The 27515-nt window shown below is 39.9% G+C and overlaps 2 protein-coding genes across 3 annotated transcripts; one reads left to right on the forward strand and one right to left on the reverse strand.

Moving 5' to 3' along the window:
• The first annotated feature begins 3456 nt into the window (after positions 1–3456).
• Positions 3457–9201, forward strand: MRPS22 (mitochondrial ribosomal protein S22). The gene is made up of 8 exons (XM_065639842.1): positions 3457–3568; positions 3774–3925; positions 4644–4808; positions 6022–6165; positions 6652–6735; positions 7318–7463; positions 8644–8752; positions 9014–9201. The coding sequence occupies exons 1-8, from the start codon at positions 3457–3459 to the stop codon at positions 9104–9106; spliced, it is 1005 nt and encodes a 334-aa protein (XP_065495914.1). The 3' UTR covers positions 9107–9201.
• Positions 8644–27262, reverse strand: COPB2 (COPI coat complex subunit beta 2). 2 transcript variants are annotated; one of them, XM_065639841.1, is made up of 22 exons: positions 27170–27262; positions 24718–24855; positions 24014–24100; positions 22107–22233; positions 20886–21034; positions 19458–19604; positions 18108–18207; positions 17829–17971; positions 17409–17608; positions 16728–16838; positions 16381–16469; positions 16189–16295; positions 15757–15900; positions 14931–15061; positions 14424–14631; positions 14079–14189; positions 13019–13233; positions 12684–12776; positions 12424–12604; positions 12196–12264; positions 10516–10605; positions 8644–10038 (listed from the first exon to the last, which is right to left on the reverse strand). In XM_065639841.1, the coding sequence occupies exons 1-22, from the start codon at positions 27170–27172 to the stop codon at positions 9943–9945; spliced, it is 2739 nt and encodes a 912-aa protein (XP_065495913.1). In that variant the 5' UTR covers positions 27173–27262; the 3' UTR covers positions 8644–9942. The 2 variants fall into 2 exon arrangements, with proteins under 2 accessions (XP_065495913.1, XP_065495912.1); XM_065639840.1 differs by having other exon boundaries at positions 10516–10608.
• Positions 27263–27515: the final 253 nt, after the last annotated feature.

The raw sequence follows: 27515 nt of genomic DNA on the forward strand, positions 1-27515 counted from the left end.
ACTTTGGTGTATTAGCAAATGCTCATGCCTCATCATCATGACCATCATCATCAAAAAAAGCTACACAGGGCTCCAGATGGCAATGCCAATCCATGGCTACAGACCTTAAAAGACAATTCCAGATAAAACAATAGCCACTCCCTTAAACAAAAGAAACTGGCAAATAAGATGCTTGCAGGTAATATGCCTGAAAATAGACAATCATATTACAAACAACCACCCCAATAATTTCAGAAAAAACAAACAAACGAAAAACCCCACTCCACCTATGTACATGGGGAACCAAAACATCTAATATATTATTCCTTTAAAACTAATTTGATGACCTAATAAAGTTTGTGTCACCTCTTCTACTTCAGCACTCTCTGCCTTTTCTGTGAAAAATAATTTCTCTTCAGACTAATTCATGCAGATTTAGCAAAATCAGCTTCCAAACTGGTCCACTGTGTCCCTCAGAAAAATGTTCCACATGGTTGCCAGATTCTTTCTTATCAGGAACAAGAGAACCAACCATTAATTTTAAAAGGGTCGTGTCATCAACTATGGACATGTGCACAGCCTCAAAGGGTTCACTCTGTTTTTTCTTATAGCAGTTGGACATACAGTTACTAAACCTTGTATTTTGTATTCTTCCTTCCTAACAACTTCTTACTACTAATTTGACATATTTATTATTCAGAAAGCCGGGCAAACTACAGCCCCTTGTTTTATCAACTAAATAGACAAAGCAACAATGCAAGCTCCTAAGCTCCACATTTGCCTTGTCTTTCGCTGAGATGTTAACCAAACCGGTTCCCTCTCAGCAGCCATCTGATCCTTTTGCCCTGCTGAAACTACCAACGAAGAGGAAATTAATGCAAATTGCGGAGGTGATTTTGAATTGACACTTTTCCAATAGATTCCAGACTGAGACCACCAATGTGTTTCACAAGGGACATCCACTCATCATCAGATGGTTGTAATTTTCCAACAGCAACTGTCCTGGGATGAATTCAAAATAGTAACAAAAGCTAAGAAATATTCTTTATTTCATTATCAATTTTTACACCACTGATTCTTCAAGCTGGTGTTGTATTTTTAACTATACCAATATAAAACTTCCTACTTAAATTGGTTACTTCAGTACAAATATAAACCATAAATAAAATATAATCAACCTATGCAATATAAATTGATTTTATTTTATAAATTATGTTAAACTGCTCTACTTCCATCTACAGTATAGTTAGCTAATATTTCCTTTCATCCCACCAGCCAAAAGGCTAATCCTCATAGCAGCTGTTACTACTCCAGTACAGAATGACTGTGAATTTAACCTCTCCTGGATATAGCCTCATAAATTCTGTTGTTTTTCTAAGCACTTCTGTGAATTAAAATGGACGTTGACTTGCCATCCAAATTCATGAACAGGTCTGAAGTGGCTTTTAGGCAAGTCGCCAAATAACTTCCCAATTCCCATATAGGGTATTGCTCTCACTCCAGACATCTTCTGAGCAAGAATTGAAAAACAACATCGTCTCAATTTCCTCAAAATAATTTTTCATTTTCTTAACATTATTTAAATAAATTAAGCACAACATTACATTAAAATAATATTAAGGGTTCATTTGCACTCATCAGTTCTCAATGACTTTAACTTAATGGTACCAATACAAATACGAGAAGAATATGTCCTGCTGCAACCTGACAATGCAAAGGCCAGGATATTGAAAAGCTTGAACATAAAATGCAACCCAGCACGTGTCTGGATATTGAAGAAGGCTGAGGATGAAGATTTATTACTAGAAACAAATATGTTTCATCTGATGCTTAACTTTATGCTAATGAAAACCAATATGTGCTATAAAGTCTTCCTTTTCTCCAAGACTCCCATCTCCATTTTCAATAGCAACGTAATTTAGACTTTGATTTAGGAAAAAGCAATGAATGACCCACTAAGCTTTAAAACAATTGGAAATCGACAGAATTCAAACACATTACTTGTGTTTCCATATCTTTCCTCCTGGAAGTGAAATATTTCTTGTTTCGACAGCAAGCCATCAGCCAGCTTGCATCAACGTGTGGCTTCGAACATTTTAAAATTTGGAGCATTCAGGGCCCTTATACAGAGACCTGTCTGCTGATAACAGGTTTTCTTTCTGTTTCACACGCCCCTAACCACAACATGTAAGACTGAAATTCACAATAGAAGATACAGACCAGCTAGAGAACATAAACTTCAAGTAATAGTAAACTTCCAACCCATTGTAATAGACAAAGCTATAAAAAGCCAGTTGTTGCTTTAACGAAATAACATGTCAGTTTCAGCTGCATATCCCCTCTTCACAGCCATTAGATCTGATCTGCTGTACCTATTGGATAAAAAAAAATAATAATTTTGGTTTTATGCTTTGGTTTTATGCATTAATGAGGGGTGACCTCATTAATGTTTATAAATATATAAAGGGTGAGTGTAACAAGGATGGAGCCAGGCTCTTCTCGGTGACGACCAGTGATAGGACAAGGGGTAATGGGTTCAAGCTGGAACACAGGAAGTTCCACTTAAATTTGAGAAGAAACTTCTTCAGTGAGGGTGACAGAGCCTGGAACAGGCTGCCCAGGGAGGTTGTGGAGTCTGCTTCTCTGCAGACATTCAAACCCTCCTGGACGCCTTCCTGTGTAACCTCATCTGGGTGTTCCTGCTCCAGCGGGGGGGTTGGACTGGATGAGCTTTTGAGGTCCCTTCCAGTCCTTGACATTCTGTCATTCTGTGTGACACAGTTGCTTGTTTTCTGTCCTTTACAAAAATGTTAAAGCTCCCTGAACACGGGAAGGCTGAACTCATCACCACCAATGGCAGACTTGTTTTACCAGGCTGAGGCCAGCTCTCTGCAGGGGCGCAGGTGGCACTTTCAGACATGGATATTCCTCGCTGACTCGCTGTGTCCTTCGAAGTTCCCCCAGGTCGCGGGCCAGACAGAAAATCTGACAGGACTGCCCTTCCAGTGACCGCGGTTTCTGACTCCGCACCAAGTCCCGCAGCCGCGGGCAGCGCGGGCCGCCGGGACCGCCCGTGCCGCCGCGCCCCTGCCTGAGCTCCGCGCGGCCGCGGCTCACCGGCGGCTCAACCGCAGCGGCGTGCGCCGCCTCCTCAGCTCCTCTCGTTTCCAGCTGCGTGGTCCCCGCGCCGAGCAGGGACGCCTGCCGCTCGGAGCCCCGCTCGCTCCCGGCCGCCGCTCCCTCACACCCGCCGCCGCCGTCCCCGCTCCGACGAGAACGGCAGAACGGGCTCCCACCCTAACCCGGCCCTCACCTCCGCCTCGGCGGCGTTTTAACAATACAAACGCATCGGGAGCGTTTCATTTGCCTTTCCCCTCCCAGCTTTTCTGCCTCCGTGGGGCGGGGCCGCCGCTCCACCCGCGGCGCTGCGACTCCATTTCCCGGCCTGCCTGCGGGGCGGGAAGGGGCGTGGGCAAGATGGCGGCGCTCGGCTGGGCGGGCGGGCCGGGGCGGCTGGCGCGCGCGGCGCGGGCGCTGTGGGGCTGGCGCGCGCGGCGGGGGCTGGCGCAGGACGCGGGGGCCGCGGCCGGTAGGTGCGGGGAGCGGTGGGGCGCGGTGCGCGCCCGCGGTTCCCGGGGGGCGGGAGCGGGAGCGGGAGCGGGCGGCTGCGCCGGCGCGGGGCCGCTGCCGCGGGGCCTTGGCGGCAGGGGGAGGAGGGCGGCGTGACCGCGGCGGCCGCTCTGCCCCCGGCCTCTGCGGGCGCGTTGACGGCGTGTGAAACCCCCCTCGAGCAGGGAAGGCCGCCCGGCCCGCCTTTGGGGATGAGGCCGTGCAGAACCTGCTCTGCAGAATGACCGGGCTCAACCTGCAGAAGGTCTTCAGGCCGGTGAAGAAGCAGCTGAAGCCGCCCAAGTACAAGCTGATGACAGAAGCCCAGCTGGAAGAGGTGAGCTGCTCCGCTTCGGGTTGAAATATTAGCAAACCCTCTGGAACCCTCCATAGTTCTGCTTCGTTTAGTGCTGCTGTTGAGAACGTTTTGGTTTCTTTCCGTTGTTTCAGATTATTTCCTAAATTAGTGAAAATCAGTGTCTCTTCACTTTAAGTGGTCTGTTCTATTCATCCAATTCTTCCTGATTCTTATGGAATATAGAAAGAAATAGGATACTTTTTTTTCTTCTTGAGTGAAAGGTTCTCTTTATTATCCCCTTAAAATTGTGTTCAATGTCTTTATCTGATGCTTAAGGTATAGCCCTGGGAATCCTTTGACTGCGTGTTTTAGTTGTTGTCAGACTATGGTCCAGGATGGTGAAGGGGCCAGTTCTTCTGTAACCACGATCGCAACAATATACAAACTATTTATTGTCCTTTATGCTCTGGGGGAAATTTACCAGGGAAAAATACCTGAAATAAACTTGGTGTTTGCAGTAGGATATGTAGATTTTCATTCTGGAACTTCTTCCAGCCATTTGCCCAAGTTACAATAGTGGTATGTTGTTCACATGCAGTTCTTCAGCCTGGAGACTTAATTAGTGTCTCACTTCTTCTCAACTGCAGAAAAAAAAATGTATCTCTAAATGAAAATATTTAACTCGAAATTGTATGCTAGCTTTCCAACAGGATGATTTTTTTTAATTTTAAAATTAAACTACTGGGTTTTTTTTAAGGCCACAAGAAAAGCCATTGAGGAAGCTAAAGAAAAACTAGCCATGCCTCCAGTTTTGAATGAACGAGAGCCAATTGATGATGTCTTAGCAGATGATAAAATCCTTGAAGGAACTGAAACTACAAAATACGTGTTTACAGATTTAACTTACTCCATTCCACATCGTGTAAGTAACAAGGTATTAATTTATTTTAAGAGTTTTTAACTAATAATTTCAAAATAAGCTTTAGGTTTTAAGAAAATGTAGTTATAGTAGCCTGCAAAAAGGCTGATTAGTTGTAAATTCAGTCTGGTACCAGGCAGTACAAAGAAATGTATTGCTAAACGTTTGCTTGTAACTTATAATGATAAATTAATTCCAGTGCTCAAAAGCAGGTGAGGCTGGGAGGAAGAAGAGGGGAGGGAGAAGCCGCGGGATAGTTAATTATTTTAAAAGCACATGCTTGTGATTTTCTAGGAGTGCCAAGTTCTTCTGTACTTCCTAGAAGCTTTCTGTGGAATTGGATTACTGAGTGCTGTGTGTAGTCCAAAAGATGGAGCTACTTCACAGTTGCAAAGATCTGATGGAAAGCTGAGTAAATGATAAATGAATTCATGTGAAAGCTGTGAAGAAACAGTTGTCAAATAAAATTGTGGAGCATAAAGAAAACAACTAGATTTCTTTGTACTGTGAAACATCCAGGGTGTCTTAAGTACCAGTAATAAGAGGCTTGAAAAATCCTTAACAATAGTTATGATTCTAAGAAATCTCCGTGGTTCAAACATGTATATTGTGATGATCCCGTGAAATGAATTGCCAAGTCTTACATCTCTTGCTCTATCTGAGAGCTCTCCCCACAAACCTGCTATTTATTCTTCTGCCTTAATGTATTGAAAACTTCCCCTTTCCTGTCTGCAGCCCTAGATCAAATAGGCTTGTGAACAAATCTGGGTATTGTTTTAATTGTTGTATTTTTTGTTTTGCGCTTGCCCTTACTTGATTCTAGCAGCTACCTCTGAAACAAAGTTAAAAAGACACTTGCATTCTTAATTAAGTGAGTGTTATTAAATGCATAAAATCAGGCCAGGAGCAACCCTAACTCCTTTCTTTGGGTACTAGTTATGATATCTGTCTGAAGTTCACAGAACTGCAGCTTTTAGTGTAGGCACATGCACAGTTATGTCATACAGTAAAATTAAGATGCAACTGTAGCACTTAATTAGCAGGCACCAAGGGAGAAATGATAAATCTAGTGCACAGCAACAATCAGACAGAAACTGCTTATTAGTGTGGGTTTAGATATAGAGGGACTTTGCCAAATATGAATCTTTTTTACAATGGCTATAAAGAGAGAAGACTTTGGGAGATAATGCTCTTTTTTTTTTTAACCTTTTTTCAGGAGCGTTTCATTGTAGTTAGAGAACCAAATGGTGTATTACGCAAAGCAACCTGGGAGGAACGAGACAGAATGATACAGATATTTTTCCCAAAAGAAGGGCGCAGAGTTATCCCCCCGGTGATGTTCAAGGATGAGCACCTTGGGGTAAGAGCTTCCTGGTTTTGAAAACTGACCATTTTTACTTGCTTATGCTCTCATAGAGAAACTGTCCTATTTAGACAGAGTAGCTCTGAAAAGCCAGTCTGCTTGTATGTTTTAAGCTGCTTGAATTATGTTTTGAACAGTTGATTATCATTGTAACTTAAAATACTTACTATAAAGCTCCAGGTAAGTCCAGGCTAGGTGTAAATATTCTGTCATGCTCTAAGTGCACATTTAATAGTTATGCATTAATGAAATGGTATGCTAATCTGAAAACGTGAGGTGGTGTTTCAGAAACAAAAATTGAGAAACGCTGTATTAGTGTCATCAGGGCAGTTACTGCACTGTTATCCATTTTGCCTTGTGACTAAGGGGATACTCACTGGAAGTTTTGCCCAGAACAGAAATACTGTGGCTGCTGTTTTGGTTTTGGATAGTTGGAATGGTGTGATACAGAATCTATTCCTGAATTTTGCACTGTTGTTTCAGACTGTGTTTCAACAAGACCGTCATGAGGACATCCTTAACATGTGCATTGCTCAGTTTGAGCCAGATTCACCAGACTATATCAGAGTGAGTTCACTTCTAGTTTTTCTAATAATAATATTATTAGTGAAGAACTTTAGGGTTTGTTTTGTAAACATACATATTACCTGGTGATCAAAGTTGTTCATAGGTGTTCCTTCCCCTTCATATAGATTACCTGTTATCCTCATGTGGTTTTTTTTTTTCCCCTTGAATCACTGAGAACATAACTTCTATTGGGCAATTTTTCAAGTACCTTTTCTTCAAAGTAAAATTTCACCTCTTTGCTCCAGGGTTTTTTCTCCTTAAAGAATAGATTACAACTTGACAGCCGTGAAATGAAAGTTCAGAGGTTATGTTCCTCCCTCCCACATTTTCAGTACATAGCTAGTATTTACCTTTCTCTTAACATAAAGGTGTCCATGCCTAAGTGCTAAGAACTGGGTTATCCCAGTGTTATCCTGAATTACACCATGTATAAAGCTTTACGGTTGCATGGTTCAGCCTGTGGTTTACTCTTGCACTTTACGGAGGTCTGAAAATGGATGAAAAACTCTAAATAGTAGTAGAGGGGAGAAATTGTCATCAAACTATTTGTGTTAATGAAATGGAAATCTTTTCTGTGTATAGGTCCATCATCGGACATATGACGACATTGAGAAACATGCCAAATATGATCTGCTCCGTTCAACGAGACACTTTGGAGGAATGGTGTGGTATCTAGTAAATAGAAAGAAAACAGATGGCTTACTAATAGATATGATCAACAGAGACTTGTAAGTGGTGTTTGTCACTTATTAATTCTGCTTACATAAACAAATAGAAAACAAGTTACATTGAAAATAAAAACAGTATTTCTCTAAGATTATAGAAGTTTTAATTTGCATGAAATTTTAGGTTAGCTGTAACTTTTAGCTATATAGATGCTGAATGTAAGCACCAACCACAGTCCATGGAGTTGCAGGGTATTAAACTACTTTTTTTCACAAATGTCTTAGTTCTTGGGTTTTTGTTTCCCCTGTAATTGTCAGTGTAGTTCCAGCTCTGGGCACTACTGATCTTAAAGCCTAACAATTTTATATTGCTGAGCTCAGTTTTGATTTCAGGTTGACACAATCTGAGTTTTAGACCAATTCCTAAGTAGCTTAGGAACATATAGATACTTTTATTTTAAATAAATGGATTTCTGTAAGATGTGCTCTTAAACTTAGTCAAAACTTTCTGAAGTAAACAGTATTTACTTGTTCAAAATGTCACTAGAGCTAGGAGAAATTTGTACAATTAGAACTCCAAGTTGCAGTGATGGTGGCATTCATTCCCTAGTGTTGAAGTTAGAAACTTTTAACAGGTGGTCAGATCTTACTTTTGAACCTGAGGATATTAAGAAATACAGGGAAGTTCCAGTTTTGGTTTTGGAATGAAGTTGTTAAAGGGAAAATTAAAATATCAGACCTTAAAATTACCCAAATTTGTAGTGATTTTGCCTGCTTGCCCACCCATGATTTATGCTTAGGTTTATGTAAAACGACTGTTCCAGTTTTAAGTTCAGCTTGGGGTTCAGTGTCACAAGATTGCTAATATTACTTCTGTAAAACATGCGAGTTACTGCAGTTAGTGTAAGAGTCTCTCTTTGGTGTGGTTGTTCCAGTAAATACTTGTTAATGGGTAATTAATTGTATTTTAGAGAGACACTGCAGCTTGATCACTGCTGAACTCAGGCTTAAACTGCAGTATGGATAAGTTTATGTACCTTACCTGGTGCACATTGCTGTTTCCATGCTTTTGGGCTTCCTTCTCATGCAGAGGTTGCCATCGCAATAGATGGTGGGATGCCTGTTTAGCTGTATCTGCTGACTGTATACTCAGTGAAAGCAGTTTGTGAAACCACAAAGTACATTTTCTTTAAATAAGTATTTAGAGAAAGTAATTGCTACAAACAACCCTTTATTTGTTTAGGCTGGATGACGCTACATGTTTAGTCACACTGTATCATATGCTTCACCCTGAATGTCAATCAGCAAAAGAAGCTAAAGAAGGGAAGCTCCAAGGAGTTGATCTAATCAAGGTATGCTTTTCTACTTTAACAGTACTGAACTAGAGAAGGCTTTTAAACAGCAGAAGCCTATTTATTAGTCTAAAATTCTTTTTACCTTAAGAAGCAGTCATTTAACTAGAACTGTTATGCATACCAGGTTGGTTTTTTTAAACTATATATATTTGCACCAGGATTACAGTTTGCAGTGGCAGATCAGCCAGCTACAACTGCAATCTCATTATGCAACTATGCTCTTAATTGTACATTAATCTCTCTCCTGCCATGTTTCAGGTATTTGTGAAAACCGAATCACAGAAAGAAGGCTACATACAACTGGCCCTCCAGGCTTACCAAGAAGCAATGGCTTCTTCTACAGCTTCATGAAATAAACCCTAGTTCATCATAAGTCTTAAGTCTGTTTCTAAACATTCTCTGTACAGGATTCCACAATAAATACTTTGGATGACTGTTCTAGAAAATTTTTTACTAAAAATAAAAAAGCATCACTGCAGCAGTTTGTTACTTTCAAAAGTTCTGTAAGTGAACTTAGAGCAGTGATCATCACTTTTGTTTGGAGGTGACAATATACCCCAAGTTTAATGACTTTAGTGTTGTTGCATGTGGAACCTTAAGAATTGCCCACAATTAAAATTATCGAAGTAAGTACAGGGTCTGGACAGCTTCATTTAGTAAAGCGTATAATACCATATCTGTCCCTTAACCCATATTACAGTGCTGTTAGATTTTTTTTTTTTAGCTAGAAGTTTTATGTGGAAGAGTAACTGAGCTACTGCTTGTTAACAGTGCACAGTGGAAAAGTAACCATGTACCTACGAGTATATGCTAAGAAAAGTCAGGTTGAAATACTAATCCTTGGCTACTATGCTCCCGTTTCAAATGTTTGCAATGCACACTACAGAAGCTGGGTTAAGAATAGTAGAATTACTAGTAAATGGAAAACTGATGAACAGAATTTTTAAAAGGGTTTATTGAATTGCTCGATAAACGGAAACATTTTTTAGTATGCGCTGGAGCAAGCCTACACCTTGAATTTGAACATACTGGAAGCTGATTCCTTTTGTACAGTTGCTGGGTCTGCCCTTATTTCTACAAGTACATGGTCCACTTTCAGTATAAAAATCAAATTAACTTGGAGCACATAGTCCACACAACTTCATTCTTTTGTTTGGAGTAAGTGATTTGGTCAGCTAAAAACACATTCACTCATCTAAGATCTCTTCATCCAGATTGATATCTGTGGTATCAATATCTTCCAGATCTAGGTTATCCAAGTCATCTTCCAAGTCCAGAAGTGTCTATGAAAATAAAAGACTAGATTATGGAGAGGCTAATATGGTACATGTTAGCCAGCTTATGTGATGTATGACTGTATGATGTATTTACACATTCTGCAAAACACACAACTGAGGCAGTCAGGTGGAACAAATGTTAAGAGCAGTTGCAGAGAGAAGCTGCCTTCTTGGTAAGAAAGTGTCTCAGTTGCCACTTTTTGCTGTGTTCTGACCAACTGTGTTTGGACTTCACCCTTTGTTCCTTGTAAGCCCACAAGGCTGCAGGAACTGGGTGATGTTACTGGGTACAGTTTCAGCTTCTGTGTACAGCAGGATGGGATCCATACACTGTACTGGTCCTAGGCTGGCTGGGAGTATTAACATAGAGAGGGACATCTTCCAGTAGCGTGGTTAAATCACATTGTTAGTTGAAGTCTTCAGCCTAAAATGAATTTAGTGCTTGTACTACATTCTTTCCCTTCATAAAATATATTTGAGTACCTTTTGATCTCTTGTTGGAATTGGATCAGAATTCTGCAAAACTGTCTTCATCACTTCCGGTTTAGCAGATGGAACTGGTTCCTCAGCCTTCTGCTAATGAGAAAGAGATTCCTTAAAGTTCTTCTGAATTTAAATTCCTTCAAAGGCAAGTAAACAACAGCAGACCTATAATCCCCCTCTCCCTGTGGAGAGTTCAAAGTTTCCCTCAGTAATTCTTGAGCCACATCTTTGCAGCCAGTAAGCGTTCTAGTTCTCACTTCACTGGAGACTCCTATCCAGTTTATTTAAAGCAGTTGATGGAACTGGTACAATGAAAACAACCTTCAGAAAATATCAGTTAATTCCAAATACTGAAGTGCTGTTAGAAAGGCAGTGATTCTCAAGGTCCTCAGCAGAAAAGAGATGAGGTTACTTGAGACTGTCACAGAATTTTAGCAAGTGATAAATCTTAGTACTGGTGCTGGCCTTTGTGCTCGCTACCCTATAATGGTTTAACACCTTTCTCACTTCACTGCTGCCCAGATTTTATTGTCAGTTAATAACATCACTGAAGCAATAATACTATTCTATTGAGCATAATTAGGTAAACTATATAATTATCTCCTACAAAACTTCCCATATTCAACCTCAGCTGTAAGAGACAACTTCTAAGGATTTCTATGCAATCATGAACTGAATGCAAAGATACGCTTCTAACATTAGAGGTCTTGTTTTCACCTTCTAATGTAAGCTAGTTCTAATTTGTTTTAGATAATACAGAAACAGCATTGTAAAAATTGTCTTTAACAAATTTCCACAAAATTTTGATTTTGCCTTAATGATACTTGCTTTGATACGTGAGAAGCAAATAGTCACTAAAGCTACTGGGAAGTAAGCTAACTTCTCTGAACTGCCACCGAGCTTTTGTAGTGCATCTCCTCCAACGAAAAAAATACAGGGACAGAATGGAGAGTTGTGACTTTCTGTCTCTCCCTCAGTTTCCACTGCAGTTCTTTCAGAAGTTTACAGCCTCAAACAGCCATGCAAACAACTACTGTCTTTAAGAAACTCTCACATTCTGATTTTCATGTCCAAATGTACAGTGTATTTGACACGAGCAAAAATCAGAAGTTGTCACCTTCTGTTTAAGCTCTGAAAAGCATTTTTGAAGTGTTTGTTTCAAATATAAGGTATAAGCATACACATCAAATCATACCTTCTGCATAATACTTTGATAACAACTGAGATGGTAAAAAAAAAATCAGTTTGAGTTACTTCAAATATTGATTAGGATGTATTTTCAAAAAATTGAGCAGGATTCCTAGTCAGTTTGCTATTTAACAGTCTTATTTCATAACCATGCCAAATAGCAAAGAATATAAAACATTGTTAATTGCCATAATACACATTAGTTTCCAGGTTCCAACTACTACGCTTTTAGAAAACTTGCAGCAGTTGAGGCAGTGTTTGTATGTGCAACTTGAAAAAAGAAACAATTTCACAGTCAAGAAGCCAGCAGTAGTTACAAAATCAGATTAAGAAGTCTCTGAGGCAAAAGAACATGAAACTCAGCTGCAGTGCTTACAGTCAAGCCAATAAGAGCAATAATTTGTCCGTTATTGGTGAACTGTTCTCCAAGGTAGATGTTACTGTACGAAGTTGCCCCCTTCTTAGAATTCATCATTCAGTAGAAACACTGACCTGAGGTGCCACTACTCCAGTAGGCTCAAAGCCTTTTGCTTCTTCAAGTACGTTTCTTTCTTCATTTGGCTACAAGTAAATAAATAAATAAATATTTAAAAAAATCAGAACCCACAAAACGTACATTCATGGAATGTTTAAGTGGCTGCACTGATGTGCTTAAAGCTGATTTTACACAGCACCAAATGTTTTTTCTTCTAGAGACAAGAACTCCCACTTCTTACTTACAGTGACAAGGGGGTATTCCCTGGCTGGCCGCAAGTCAGCAAGACTTTGTTTAACATACTCTTCAGCAACAAAAGCTTCCTTTAATCCAGGGAAAAGATTTTCATATTCTGTAGGATCAGCAAGGGACTCAGCAGCTTTTTGATTGACTTTAGAGAGGTTCTCCCGCCACAGTTTAACAACCCTGGAGATGCAAACCATATCTGTTATATACAGCTACTTTTGACAACACTACTCATGCTCTACATATGCTTTCAAGTTACCTTGAAACTTGGCTTGGCAAATATGTCCGTGCAAGAAAAGCAGCTTCTGGGAGACGTCCAGTTTTAATCAGGAGTTCCAAACATGAATCAAGCCTAAAATATTTTAAAATGTGATTTTAACCAGTAAGTTTAATAAATCTTTTTACTAGCTTACATGTTTATGACATGAAAGATTTTAAAAGTAGCAGCCATCATAAAATAGAATCAGCTTTTCTGAAGAGGTAATATCTTTCTTCATTAAGTTTTAAGTTAGCTGTAGTTAGCCATCTGAAGAACCTGAGGCTCTTCGCACTTGGCAAAGCACAACAGAACAATCTGAATCTCTTGCTACTTACTTTCCCTGCAAGAAGTAGCTCATAAATGCAACGTTGTTCTTGCCATCTTTTTCTGCTCCTTCAGCTAACTTATTCACCATGTTAGCATTTCCCGAAGCTGTCGCCAGGAGCAGCAGTCCCCCGTAGTCTTGTGCGTGGTGGAGACACTCCTGGGCTAAGCCAAACTGGCATTTACTAATGGCAAGCTCAGCAAGTTGCTTCCATTTCTGTTCTGACTAATGGTACAAAAAGGAGAGAGGGAGGGAAATAAAACAACAACGGCAACACCAAACCAAGAAACAAATGACACCTCATTTTTGAACAGCGTTTAAAGATTTTTTCAGAGCATTCAATACAAAAAGGTAGGTGTACTTGGGAAGGTACTGTATCCCACTGCTACGCTTGCCTCCCTTTGACATACTAGGTTTACTGCAGCTCCTCAGCATGACACAGCTTTACATGCGGATCATTACACACCTATACCATTACATAAAACAAACAGTTTTTCACTAAACATGGAGGAGGTAGAAATAACTCTGGAAATTTAGACAGCAACAATCTCTTAAAGAAAGCTCCCAAGTTAATCTTTGCAATGTAAGAAAGATATTTGTGTCTGTAACTAAGTTAACATCCCTTATCACTAACTTCATTATTTTACAACAGGAACAACAGGATCAATTCTCGGAACAATGGCTGTGGGACAAATCACTGCCTGTCAGACTTCCCAGTGCATCAGTCTAAGCTTGCCAAGGCTGGAATGAAGGCCCAGAGGGTCAGTCCTGCCATTCCTCCTCACTCTGTTCAATACTGGAGATTAAGGCTTGATTCTTGGTTCAAGATTTGCAGTCTCCAGGAGTTCCTGTAGCTTTCTGAGCACACAATATTTTTTCTCTCCCCATCCCACAGCTTAGACTCCTTTGAATTACAGGCAGAAGAGCTTCATCAAGGAAGTTGGAGGCCTATAGGCAGTGTTTACAGGGCTGTACTGCATCCACACATGCCGTTATCCTTCCTTACAGGGCCTCTTAGATTCATACTAATACTCAGAATTAGTATGAATCACTAAAAATTATATGTTTACCTCTGCTTCCACGGCAAGCTGATATGCTATTTTTAATTCTCCAAGTTGAAGAGCAAGTTCAAAACGATGCTCTGGATCTGTAGATACTGCAAGAGCTTGTTGTTTGAAGCCCTAAAATAAAAATCTGAAAGTCACACTCGTCTGTCAGGTTGAACAGCACCCTAAATGTTCTAACAAAGGCACTCTTTAAACAGAAAGTTAGAGTATTCTCAGATAAATGTGGATGATTAACAAGAGTTGATGCTTACAGATAAAACAGTCTAGTTTTGCTCAGCAAATTCAATTAGAAATGTGAATAAATTGATTTATTAAGTTTTTTTATAACTAAAAAAGTAGTTTCCTTGCCTGTTTTTCAAGAAAATGTGCAACTCTCGTTCTCTGTTCTTTTGGAATCGTGGGAAGAACTTTATCAGCCATACCGAAGTCTCTTCTCATCACCGCAGTTTGATATTCAAGCACTGAGACCAGCAAAGAGTAGCTAACAATGTTTAGCTCCTTATCACCCAAATAAAGTCGGTTGTCCTTTGGGATATACCCCAAAAGATACATTGTCCTGAAACAAAACCAATAATATTCATCTTTAATAGATCCACTACCAAATAGTCTATAAGAAAAGCCCAATAGTTCTCACAGTAGCAAGAACAATCACATGAAAAATTCTACTTTTACTCTATGTACACTTCCAGGTAACACCATTTACTCCCTCCAACATTACATTACTGCCTCAGAACATAAATTAGCATAATATGTAAGGAAAAGTAGTAACGTACGGCAAGGTGACAAGGTTCACCTTGTCCTAACTTGGTTGAAAAAACCTTTAACACTTGCTTACAACCCAGTGCAGCAACTTACCTGTCTAAATGGGCAATAGTGACAATTTCTCCTCCAACATAGTAGTTGAGTCTGTTCACAGAACTGGTGTAAATAAAGCAGTCACCCACCCACAAGCCTGTTTTCACAATCTCCTGAATCTCACCAAGAACCTGCAAATTAGGTTCAGTTTAATTAGATATATAAAAAGGGACTTTTAGATAGCAGTAAGACTATTGCATTTTCAAATTAAACCTAATATTCTACACTTAAGTAAATAGTTGGGCAAGTTGCGAGAGAGTTAAGATACAGATTGAAAGTACTTAAATAATGCTTTTAGTTTTATAAAAATGCTGTCACATATGACATGTCTACCTTAATACTTAACCAATTACAAATTCGGGAAACAAGCACAAAACTAAGTGTTAAGAAAGATAACCAAAGACAACCTTCCCTGTGAAATTTTTGTTTCTGACATTTCAAAGGATGTTTTACTTGTTTTCTAATTTCAGTAACATTTCAAAATTTGAAAACTGCAGAAAACGTTTAAGCTATGTAAACATACTACCCTAGTTTGTGCTTTAAAAACAACCCCTGTAACTTTGAGAGAATAGTATTAATAAACAGATGTCTGAAGAGAAACACAGGCATCAAGGTCTGTCATACTGGGATTCAAAAGGAGATGCTCTCCCCAGGGAACCCAAATAAAATTGTTAACAGTGTTCCTCAGACAGATGTATACTGTGTGGTACTCAGTGTTCTGGAAACTAAAATTTAATAGGACTACGGCAAGGACTATATTTGCTATACTCTGGGGATACTTGCTTCAATGAGCTCTAGTCCTATTCCATTTTTAAACAGAAAGTACCTCAAAAGCATCTTCAATTCCATCTTCAGTGACACCTTCATGTGTTTCTTGGGCTGCTGCAACTTTTTCTGACAGGTATTTCAGAATGAAGAATGACTCTTCCGTAGCAATGCAGACAAGCTCACCCGAATCAGACCAGAAAATCTGTATCATCAAAATCAATAATGACACTGTTTTAGAGACCTCACGTTAAGAAAGGAGGATGTATAAATTAAAGTTAGAACATGCTAACTCTAACAGAAGCTTTAGGACCTGAGAAGTCAACGCATACAGGATTTTTTTTCCCCTTCTACTACAAGACTGGAATAAACTTAAGTTATTACATTATGATTGACAGCTTGGCTTCATTAAAGGAAATCAGCAGTCTAGTGAAAAAAGCACAGTCAGTAAACACAGACAGGTAACTATCTTCAGTCCCATCTAGAAACTTACGTGTTTGGGCTGAATCTCAATTCTGCGAATCAGTTCTGTGTTTTCCCAATCATAGAATGCCAAACCATTAACAGATCTGACCCCCAACAGGAAGCCACCATAGATGCCTGCAAGAAGATAAAGGCGGAAGAAATCCACATTGTGCAAAAAAAAAAAAGTGCCAACATATCTATTTTAAAAGTAAATACTTACCTTCTGCTCCAAAATCAGGCTTGAATGATTTCTTCTCTTTGAAATTTTTAAATATCTTTACAACGCTGTTGCTCTCCCTGATTGCGTATCTAAAGATTGTATTGTAAAATAAAAAAGTTTTAAAAATTATTTGGCTTCCAAAGTAGGAAATTACTAAGATCATAAGCTTCTACAAAATAACTGTATTGAATTTACCTTCAAAAATTAGAAGAGTGCTACAAATGGAAAATTTTAAAGCAGTTATTGAAAGTTCATTATCCACACAGGCCAGTTTAATGTTTGTACAGCCTGAAAAGTAGCAGCAGCAAATTCAAGTTAAAACAAAGGAAAAAATCTGCAACACTTACTCTGAAGAATCATGTGCCCAAGCAAACTCCTGTGCAGAACCAAAGCTCTTGTTTCGCAAAGCCATGGCTGTGTAGATAATGTATTCGCCGTCACCACACACTACTACAAACCTAGAGAAGGAGAAAGATTCGTTTGTCAGACATCTGTGTTCAGTTCAACAGGCATGACCAAGGAGACAAATTAACCGAAAAGTTAAAGGCCTCTAGCCCAATCTGATCACTGCAAACGCAGACAGAATAAAAGAGCTTCATATATTCCAAAAATCTCACTGGACTTTCCTCTGCACCATGTTGCTACCTACTGCTATTCTGTCTTCCTTCTGGATGATACTGAGCAGCTCTTGTACTTAGTATCCCTTTACCTGTTCTTTTAATTTAGCTTATCTGTCAACAAAAACCAATCCAGGAGAAGTGATAAAACGACGTGGTTTGCTGCTGTTACCTTATACAATTTGTTTGCATACTTCTTCCACTACCTAGAATGTGTAACTTGTTTGTTTAAGCAGCTCTTACAGGTGCAGCCCATCTATTACTCTGACTTCACAGTGCCTTGCTCTGATACACGTTTACTCAGCCACCATCACACATGCAACTTAATTTTTTTCATTCAAAAAGTTTTCCAATATTAAAAAAAGAGAGAAAATCAGAAGCACTTGAGTATTTTGTGCTAAAATCTATTACCGTCCGTTAGGGTTGTGCTGAATTGTCTGAGGATAGATTTCACAGCTCCCCATATCCTTCACAGCCAGTGGCAATCTTTCTCCATCTTTGATTTCAGCATCTCCCATAGCTTTTAAGTTAGCCTGCTGGACTTCTGAATGTTTAGCCCAAATAATTTTTCCATTTGCATCCATGGACATGGCAGGTTCTTCACGACCCAGCTAGGAAGTGTAGCATAAGAATTTAGCAGATGGAGAAAATACAGTCCTGATTTTCTCTGCAGTTGAACATATCTAGTTAAATACCCTTGTTCTGTCTAAAAATGCCAATTCAAAAGCCAAATTTTCAGTATTTTACATATTATCACAGAATCAGAAATCAGTTGCCCTGTACATAGATAGTGATGAATCACAATTTCTCATTTCAAATCATTAATTGTACCTTAACAATAATGCTGCCTTCATCATATCCCAAAGCCACGTTATTGGATCCTCTTAAACTGGCCACACACCACACTCTCTCCATACCGTAGTTGAGGGTACTTTCCAGGCGGTAAGTGCTTGAATGCCAAATGCGCACAGTTCCTAGACGAAAGAAAGGAACACATGCCTTTTATCTCGTCTCTCAATGCAAGGGCACAAAGTGTGTAGCCACACCACAAAAAGAGTTCTCCCATAAGTTCTTCCCCTGTCCTTTATATATCAGAAAGTGGGAAATTACCATCTTCTGAGCCTGTGATAATGATAGGCAATTCAGGATGGAAGCTGACACACGACACATTTTGAGCATGTCCTTCCAGTGTTTGCACACATGTTTTATTCTGCAAAATAGAGTCAGAAGTACAGATACAGATAATAAACACGCTACATTTTTTACACTCCTTTCTTAAAAAAGTGTCCCCCCCAAACCATATTTCTCTAGATTTCTTCCAGTACCATTTATTCCCAAGTTGCTCCAACAACAGCATTAGACATTAAAAACTATGTTTATATTGAGTTAATTTATACTCCCCAGAGGAAAATATTTATTTCCCTTGACACAGTTGCTTTCCTCTATTTTCAGATGGGTTCCTGCCTAGAAGATACGCTTTGTCACAGCTACGCAGCGCAACAAATTAAAGCAAGATAGAAAGCAGAGTTCACTGAAAAAAAAACACCAACAAAAAAGCAGAGCAAAACATTTATCTGAATGTAATTACAGGTGAAGACAGATCCAATACTGTCTTTGTTAAGAATGTTCATTCATACGGATGTGAAAGAAAAGTCTACTCTGTTTGAGAAAACTGAGATTAGACTACATAACTGATGTATACAGCTGTACCTGGTGGCAAAATTTCACGCAATGTTATTCATCAGTCATTACTACAGCGCAGACTTAAATTAACAGCACTAGCTTTAACTCTGAACTTGGATTTACTCTAAGGCAACGTGCTTTAACAACCAGAAAGTATCATCTAACAAGTTCTGTCTGGCTCTTCTGGCCATTTATACACAGGAAGCTCTAGGTTTCTGCAACAGAATTGAATACTTGGATTCAATCTCTCTTTCCTGTAGAGCATTCAAACAAGTCACCTCACAACCCCTGCAAACTGTCAAATAGAGGCACATGCACGTGTGTACATATACACATGTGCTTGTGTAAATGTGCATATGATGAAAAAGGAAAAGAATTCATAAGAAGCAAAAGGAAGGAAAGAGCTGATACATGAACAATATTTACATTTGAACATAGAAGAGGAGCACCTTAATCCACAAAAAAGTCCAAAAAGCAGGGATTACTAGGTTACGAGAAAAAAACCTAATGCTAATAATAGAAACCTTCTGTCAAATTTAATTCCACTAATTAACTTTAAGGTTATTTAAATTCACAGCAGATTTTTTCAAGGGTTAAAATATTTTTTTTTAAATTAAAAACATGTCAGGAAATATTTCGCCCCAGGTACCTTCTTTCCAAGGAAAAATGAGGAATATCTGTGAGTGTATTGAAATCCCTTCCCTCTTTTTCTGTTTCTTCACTAAAGGTTTTGCTATGGCAATTTGCACAAAAGTTTATGAGGAGTTGAGCACATACCTGGTAATCCCAGATCTTAACCAGCCGGTCATCTGCACCTGAAATGAGATACGGCTTGTCTCCCCCGCTGTAATAGTCAATGCAGTTCACTCCTTTCTCATGGCCTTCCAAAGTAAAGTTGGGTGATGAAGAGCCAAGCTGCCACACCTTCCCAGAAAAAAAAAAAAAAACCAACACACACCCAACCGCATGTAGTTATGAGTCTTTTGCATCCAAGTCAATCTTGCCAAAAAGATTAGGTATTCAGACGTAATTAACAATTCCAAAGATATAGAATATGGAATTACACAGACACGGTTGTTTTCTCAGGTTCAGAACACTGCTTATCAAACTACCAATCCTCCCTCCGCAAATAAATAGAAATAACATGACAAGTTGCACATGCTGTGCTCACATCTCAATGGAATCGGTTTCTTCTAACTTCTTTCTTTGTTTGTTTTTAGGGACATAATACCACATAAGACACATCATCATGTAAGACACTGTTTGTAAGAAGTAGTATCTGTTTATGAAATTAACTAATAGGCCTAGAAAAAGCAATCGACTATTTGTGCATGCACCAGTTGCTCCCAACTGTATCCTGAATTTTGTTGATTTTTCTTTTCTTTTTTCCAGTTACATTAAATGAATGACAAATCACATGCCAAATGAGGACTCAAAATTAATCAAGTTGTAGATATACTGCTATTTTTGCATGATCATCACATCAAATCAACATTTATGTGCGCCTAACCTCAACATCTGAGAACATACAAAATCAAAACTGGCTTTTTACAGCCAACATACTGAAAATTTATATGGAATGTGAGGAATTCTCACTGTTCAGATAGCTGTAAATCTATAGTTCCAGATATTTAGTAATAGTTTCATAGCAAATGAGACTAATCAGGGTCTACCATGAGAAAGCTGAAGGCACCTTTGGAAGCAATTCAATACACAGACAGCCAAGGACATGAAAACAATGGAACAAATGCCTTTACTAATTTATTTTTAAATGCACACAAAAGCTTTACCCACTATATATATATATATATATATATATGTATACATACATACATATATATGTGTATATATATCTCTCTCTATATATATCTACAAGGTTTCAATTCTCCCAAACTACTTACTGACAGTATAACCATTACCCCTCCCCAATGTTTATGTGTAATCCAAATGGAAATGCAACACTTAAAGTTTAGAGAACCACATTTCAACGAACTAAGGTGACACGTAATCTTGTAAATTTACTGAATTACTTAGTAAGTAAATAGTAACCTGACCAATGTTCAGGTCTTTGTTCAATAAAAATTCTATGATTGCACCTGCTTTTAAGAATTCTGACCCATTTTCCACAAAGTATTACTGGTTTGTGTACTGTGTCTGATAATTACTTAATGACTAAAAAAACAACCCCAAATACAGTTTTTGTACCTTGATTGTCCTATCCAAGGAGGCACTGGCAAACTGGTTATTGTCTTTTGGGTTTATAACAATCTGCATGACATAATGGGTGTGTCCTTCAAACACCTGAGAGCAAGACCATTTTTTATCCCAGTCCCAGAGTTTAATGAGCATGTCATCTGAAAAAGAAAACCACACAAAGTTTCAGTTAGTGTAATATATTCTGATACCTACTTTCTTAAACTACATAATCCTTCATAACTTCAAGTTAAAGGCTCACTCATTTCTCAACCCCTGACTGCTAACACTGAATGTATTTTCGATCTGTAAGATTACGGGTCCTTCCTTGCAGAAGGACTACAGAGACTACAAGTTTCTCAAAAAGATTGTCCAGTAAAATGGTGATTAAACTAAGTAAGAAATGCACCTGTATTAAAAAGGGAGATTAAAAATTGATATTAAGGTACTGAATTATTAATCTTAAAATACTGGGCAGATATTAAGGAAATGGACTCACGCTTCCTCCTGCAGCACCTACTCTGATGAGCACCAAGGAACAGGCAGCAGATACAACCAAGCTGCCCTCCTAGTACCTTTATTTCAGGTATAAGTGTATCAGCTTCAATAGCAAAACACAGAAATATATGGTGCTTCTGAGTCACAAGGCCCTCTGCGTTCTTGCAGAGCTCTGCCTGCACTAGTAAGGTTTCCGGGCATGAAAACGACTGAGGAGCACAATGAAATTGTTCTTGGGCAGGATCTGTTTGGATACTGTGATCTTCCAATCCCAAGTAATATACATTGCCTCAAATACTGGAGAACTCCGTAGTATTTTGGGAAAAAAAAATGAAAGTATCTGTTGCTTCAAGTCCAATTGCCAGTTGAAAACACACTCCCTACGATTATGTCATTTTTTTTTTAAAAAACAGAACTTGAGTGTGCAAACTCTCAAATAACAGCTAATTTGCACATATATGAACCTTTCCTCTGGCAGATACTAAGCAACAAGGTTCTTTGGTCTTCTCTGACAAGAATGTAAGCTATTATATTTTAAAGTACAGTTGATATTCCATTAAAAAAACATGAATGCATCTGGCAAAGAAATAACATGAAGTTACAACTGTCAGGTTGGCAACTTGCTCGAGGGTTCCTGTTTCAGCAGAAAAAGAAAAAAAACATGCAATGCCTCACTAGACAGAAACCTAAAAATAGCTGGTTAATAAATACAAAAATATACCAAAGAACTCTTACCGCTGCTTGTCAGTATGAAAGGCTGTGTGGGATGCACAGCAATACAACGAATGTAATCTGAATGTGCTTCAAACATGTGAACTCTTTCCAAGGTGTTATAATTAAAAACTCTAATTTGCATGTCATCCTATGAAAGGGAAGAAAAGCCACCATTAAAACAGGATTCTCTGTATAATGCACCTTATATTCAGTGCAGTGTAGCCAGAGAAAACATTCTAGCATTGAAGAGCCTCTAACCACACAATGTTAAAAAAACCCATTTTCTGTACTTTGCTAATGATACAAATTATACTTTGATTCAAAAGTCTATAAATTACCTAATCCTATTCCAAGGCATTTATGAAATGTAAAAAAACTTCGATTAAAATTTCATTTTAAAAAGATGTATTTAATATAGTGTTTTGATTTAAAATTAATGAAAGTGCAAAAATATTTTTAAATTATTGATGCTTCATATGAAAATGAAAAGCAACATACTCCAACATAAAATTTACAAAAATGTTAATGTTGTGGGGCCAGGGGGCAAGTTGTAGCTCTAAGTCAAGTGGAAAGGTGATTTCAACTTTATGGTTTAAAACTGATATTTTTTTTTTCAGCGGTGGAGTGTGAGGGGCAGATATTTTTCTTTCAGATACAGTATTATTAAAAGCAGTATTCCCAAACTTTTTAAAAAAAGAAAATTGAAGAACTATCTGACAAGCAATAAAAAAAATCAGCTAAAGCTTTCAGAAGTGACCATGACTCACAAGGCCATTAGAATAAACAAAACATTGTGATAAACTCTACACTCCTTGTTTTATCCAAGGCATTTACTTTTCCGCTCTGAGTTTTCCTCTTTCACACACATGCCTGTCTAGGCGGCAACACCTACAGAAAACATCCTTCAGAATGTCAGAAAAGGACAAGTACGTTCTTTTGAGAGCAGCCTGTCAGCATAATGAGCATGGAGCACACAGAATAAGTAATGACTAATGTCACATTTTCCTTGTTACTGTTCAAGACTCAGCTCTGTTGCTGAAAGCAGCTGTCTTGCCCTTTCCTTGCCATTTCTTGCTACTGGATTGCAGCCTCCCTCGAGAAAGGTAGGACAAACACAGCTGCACACTGAATCAGATCAAGGAACGGATCAAAGTAAAATTAAGTTGATGAAAATAAAATTGGAGACTAACTTTCATCAGTTACTAATCCAGTTCCCTGCAGGTGTTTGAACTCTTGTGCTGCCAAAGAACAAAACAGTGCTAATTTATGAGCACTTGAAGTAACTGGGTCACAGCAGCATAAGACAGTTAAATGACAAGGAATTTTCTGCTCTGTGTATAGGGAAAAAGACTAGAAAAAAAAATGAGACAAAAAATTTTAGGCATTGCCTCAATTTAGACCAAAAAAAAAAATCATTCCATCAAAAAAAAGCCACATGACCAAGATGAGAATTAAACTATTCCTCTCAAACTATTCCTCATTGAATAAAAGCACGGTATTTTTCTAGAGATAAAACTTAAAAAAACCTTATTTTGAATATAACCAAGAACAAAAGTAGAGTGTAACTTCTAAGTCATTTTACCTAGAATAGTCAATGGTTTCACCTTAGTCCAAGTAGCATTATCAGTATTTAGTCAAAACTGGGTGCTGAGTGTGTTCCAGGTGACAATAAAAGTTGAATTTAGATCTAGCTTGCACTACATGCAGAATTAGCCACCATATTAGGTTGTTCTCCTTTGAAATGAAAAGTTTAAGTTTCTAAGCCTCCTTAAAGGTAAAAATTTCTGTGAAACTATAGTGAAATATTCCTTTCTCTTCTACAAATTCATATCAAATCATATTACTAGTTGATGTACAAAGGAATAGCATGAAAATAAACTAGAGAAAGAACTACTGCATATGGAAATCACGAGATGACGACAGCTTACAGCTCCTGTAACAACCCAGTTCTTTCTTGCCACAAATTTGGCAGCTCTCACTGGCAGGTCGCACACTTCAAAAGTCTTCACCAGAGTCTAAAAAGAAAAATAATAAGTTTATAGCACTGGTGAAAATATCAATTTTGAGATCAGCTCTGTATCTTAACAGTGTCCACTATGTTGCCTTTGGCAATGCTCCAAGAGTTCTACAGCAGTCCATGCACACTTTTAAAAAGGAACATACCTGTCCAGGAAGGGAGATACTTGCCTGTTCTGTTCTTTTAACATCACCTTTATGTTCTCCCTTCATTCTTAACCCAGCCCCACCTTCAAGTATTTTTGGAGGCGCTGCCCAATTTCAGCTACACTTGATAGACAGGTAGATGTCTAACAGTTCCTATAACCTTTACAAATACAGATGTCAGGTACAAGACAGAGGCAACCAATCTGTCAGAAGGAAAGACGTGAGTTTTTAAGGAATCCGCAAAGGAGATAACTGTTTAAAAATAAATTTACAGGCAATGAAACACCATTGAAGACACAGCTAAAGATATTCCTTGTCTATTATTATAGTGACTTCTGTAATAAGACAGGGACAATACAGTCAGTTGGCGGCAGTGATTTAAGAGTCTTCTTGTGTACCTAGTAGTGAAAAATTTAATTTATACATCTGTCGGTAATGAAGATTTCATAATAAAAACCAAAGTCATCACCTGTGTTTCATGGTTCCAAACACAGACACTGCCATTGTAAAGGCTAGCCAACATCCATGGTTCCGTGGGATGCAAGTCTACGCTCTTCACCCGGTCAGACCGAGCTGTTAGTTTCCGCTTTATATCAAGTCGGAGAGGCTAAAGAAGAAAATAATTGAGAGTAAAAAGTCACTCAACATAAAACTGGCACAGAAATACAATGGAAGAAGGAAAGCTGAAGTTAAACCTTAAAATAAAAGGAGCCAATCCTGCTTTTCAGGCAGACAGAAGACTACTACTCTTTTCTATCCATCTGCTTATCTGTTTTTGTAGGGGTTTCTGGAAACATCACATCCCCACCAATGGCAATGGGTCAATTTAATTTACTTTTGTGAAATTTTTTCATACCAGAAAATATATCTCCAGCACAGCCAAAGAAAAGCTGCACTGTACATCTTCCTGGTGCCCCCAAAATACTAAATCAAAGCAAACCTTTCTAAAACAAATGATAAACAATCTTCCTGCTACTTCACCTGAGAAAAACAGGTGGAAAAGCCAGTTATCACACCAGAACATAAAGACATTTGCCCATTATCAATTTATTTCTATTCACAATTCCAACTTTAAACTGTAGAATGGAACACTGTGTTGTAAAAACTGGGGGGAAGGAAAAGTTTGTGACTCTCCCTTACAAAGAAGGCTTTGACTTTCCACTTTCATCACTAGCAATGTAAAGCCAAAGTATTTTTTAAAGTATGAAGCACAGTAAAGTGATTTTCTAAAATATTTGAGGCATTATAGATTCTTTAGATGCACAAAGACAGTTGAGCTGACTTAATGCTGCTGACATTTAATGTTAGAGAACTTAATGTGTAATATCCAAACAAAGAATGCTGTGTGTGTTCAGCAGCAGAATTAGACTAATAAAACCTGCAGTTAAATATGTCAGAAACTGCAAGGAGAAAAAGATGCCTAGCTATCATGCAGTGCCTGTAACATATGGACATGACATATGACAGTAGCGAATGAACTTGTGGTTTATTTCTACTGCCATCAACACTAGAAAAGTAAGCAAGATTATTACATGTGATTCTGAGCTTATCCTTAGAACTGCTCTTATCTACTGCCACTAAGGACCACACTATGGCTGATCTACAAGGTTAACTGCAACATATTCAAAACACTTGGACAACTGATAGGTCTGTTTGATGAATCCCAGGTAGGTAACACAGCCCAAGGGATCTGCTCTGTGACTTCAAGCACAACCCCAGGTTCCAGTATAGGTTGGGGAATGACCTATTAGAGAGCAGTGTAGAGGAAAGGGACCTGGGGGTCCTGGTGGACAGCAGGATGACCATGAGCCAGCACTGGGCCCTTGTGGCCAAGAAGGCCAATGGCATCCTGGGGTGTATTAGAAGCGGGGTGGTTAGCAGGTCGAGAGAGGTTCTCCTTCCCCTCTACTCTGCCCTGGTGAGACCTCATCTGGAATATTGTGTCCAGTCCTGGGCCCCTCAGTTCCAGAAGGACAGGGAACTGCTGGAGAGAGTCCAGCGCAGGGCCATGAAGATGATGAAGGGAGTGGAGGTTCTCCCGTATGAGGAAAGGCTGAGGGAGCTGGGTCTCTTTAGCTTGGATAAGAGGAGACTGAGGGGAGACCTCATTAATGTTTACAAATGTATAAAGGGTGAGTGTCACAAGGATGGAGCCAGGCTCTTCCCGGTGACAACCAATGATAGGACAAGGGGCAATGGGTTCAAACTGGAACACAAGAGGTTCCGCTTAAATATGAGAAGAAACTTCTTCCCAGTGAGGGTGACAGAGCCTGGAACAGGCTGCCCAGGCGGGTTGTGGAGTCTCCATCTCTGCAGACACTCAAACCCGCCTGGACGCCTTCCTGTGTAACCTCATCTGGGTGTTCCTGCTCCGGGCAGGGGGATTGGACTGGATGGTCTTCTGAGGTCCCTTCCAATCCCTGACATTCTGTGATTCTATGATGCCAGAAAGATTTTTCAAGTCCTTTCTTTTTGTTACTTAACTTAGATCACAGAATAACACTACGACTTCTCCAGATGGCACAGAACAGGGAATCCCGGGTCAAACAGCGCAAGCAGCCCCTGCCCACACCCCCGGCTTGTCCTGCCCAGCGCCGACCCAGCTCCCCGGGACGGGGCCCGGCCGGGCCGGCTGCTCAGCCCCGTCTCCGCGGGGCCTCTCGCTCTTCATTCCCGTCCAGCTCCGCTGTTTCGCTGGCGGCGCCGGCCACAGCAGCAGCTGCGCGGTGCCAGGCTGGGCTACCTCACTGAGGCCACGCAAAAACACCTCAACGTGGATCTTCAAGCCTCCTGCACCGGGGCCAGTAACGGCCGCGGCACCCACCGGGGCAGCCCCCAACCCTCCCCGCACGGGCCGCCGCATCCCCGCCCCGCCGCGCTCCCCGGGCAGCAGGCCTGCTCGGCAGCGGCCCCGGACTCACCATGGCTCCGCGTCGCCCCGCGGCCGCGCTGACCGGCTGAGGTGTCCGTGCGCCCCGCTCCCACCTTCCGACGTGGAACTTCCGGACCCGCCGCTCTCGCGAGAGCCGCGCTGGATCCCGCCCCCACCGGGCATCGCGAGAGCGAGGCGGCCCCGAGGGATGCCGGGACACGTAGTCGGAAGTGGCTGGGCTGAGCGTCGCGGGGCAGGCTGGGAGTTGTAGTTGCCGCGCGCAGAACCACGCGCCCCGTCAGCTCCGCGTGGCTGGGGCGGCGGTAACGGCCGTAACGGCCGCTGCGCGCGCCGCGGCCGTTGCAGTGCGCCACGCGCTGTGCCCGTGCCAGCCT

The sequence above is a fragment of the Caloenas nicobarica genome, chromosome 8 (assembly GCF_036013445.1).
Source record: "Caloenas nicobarica isolate bCalNic1 chromosome 8, bCalNic1.hap1, whole genome shotgun sequence".
NCBI classification, from domain to species: domain Eukaryota; kingdom Metazoa; phylum Chordata; class Aves; order Columbiformes; family Columbidae; genus Caloenas; species Caloenas nicobarica.

Coding starts and splice junctions, on each gene's coding strand:
- MRPS22 (XM_065639842.1), top strand. CDS start 3,457: ATGGCGGCGCTCGGCTGGGCGGGCGGGCCGGGGCGGCTGGCGCGCGCG. Junction 3,569..3,773: donor GGACGCGGGGGCCGCGGCCG/GTAGGTGCGGGG, acceptor CCCCTCGAGCAG/GGAAGGCCGCCCGGCCCGCC. Junction 4,809..6,021: donor CTTACTCCATTCCACATCGT/GTAAGTAACAAG, acceptor ACCTTTTTTCAG/GAGCGTTTCATTGTAGTTAG.
- COPB2 (XM_065639840.1), bottom strand. Junction 19,605..20,885: donor CCTTGGATAGGACAATCAAG/GTACAAAAACTG, acceptor TTTTCTGGGAAG/GTGTGGCAGCTTGGCTCTTC. Junction 13,234..14,078: donor AGCTTGCCGTGGAAGCAGAG/GTAAACATATAA, acceptor TTGTACCATTAG/TCAGAACAGAAATGGAAGCA.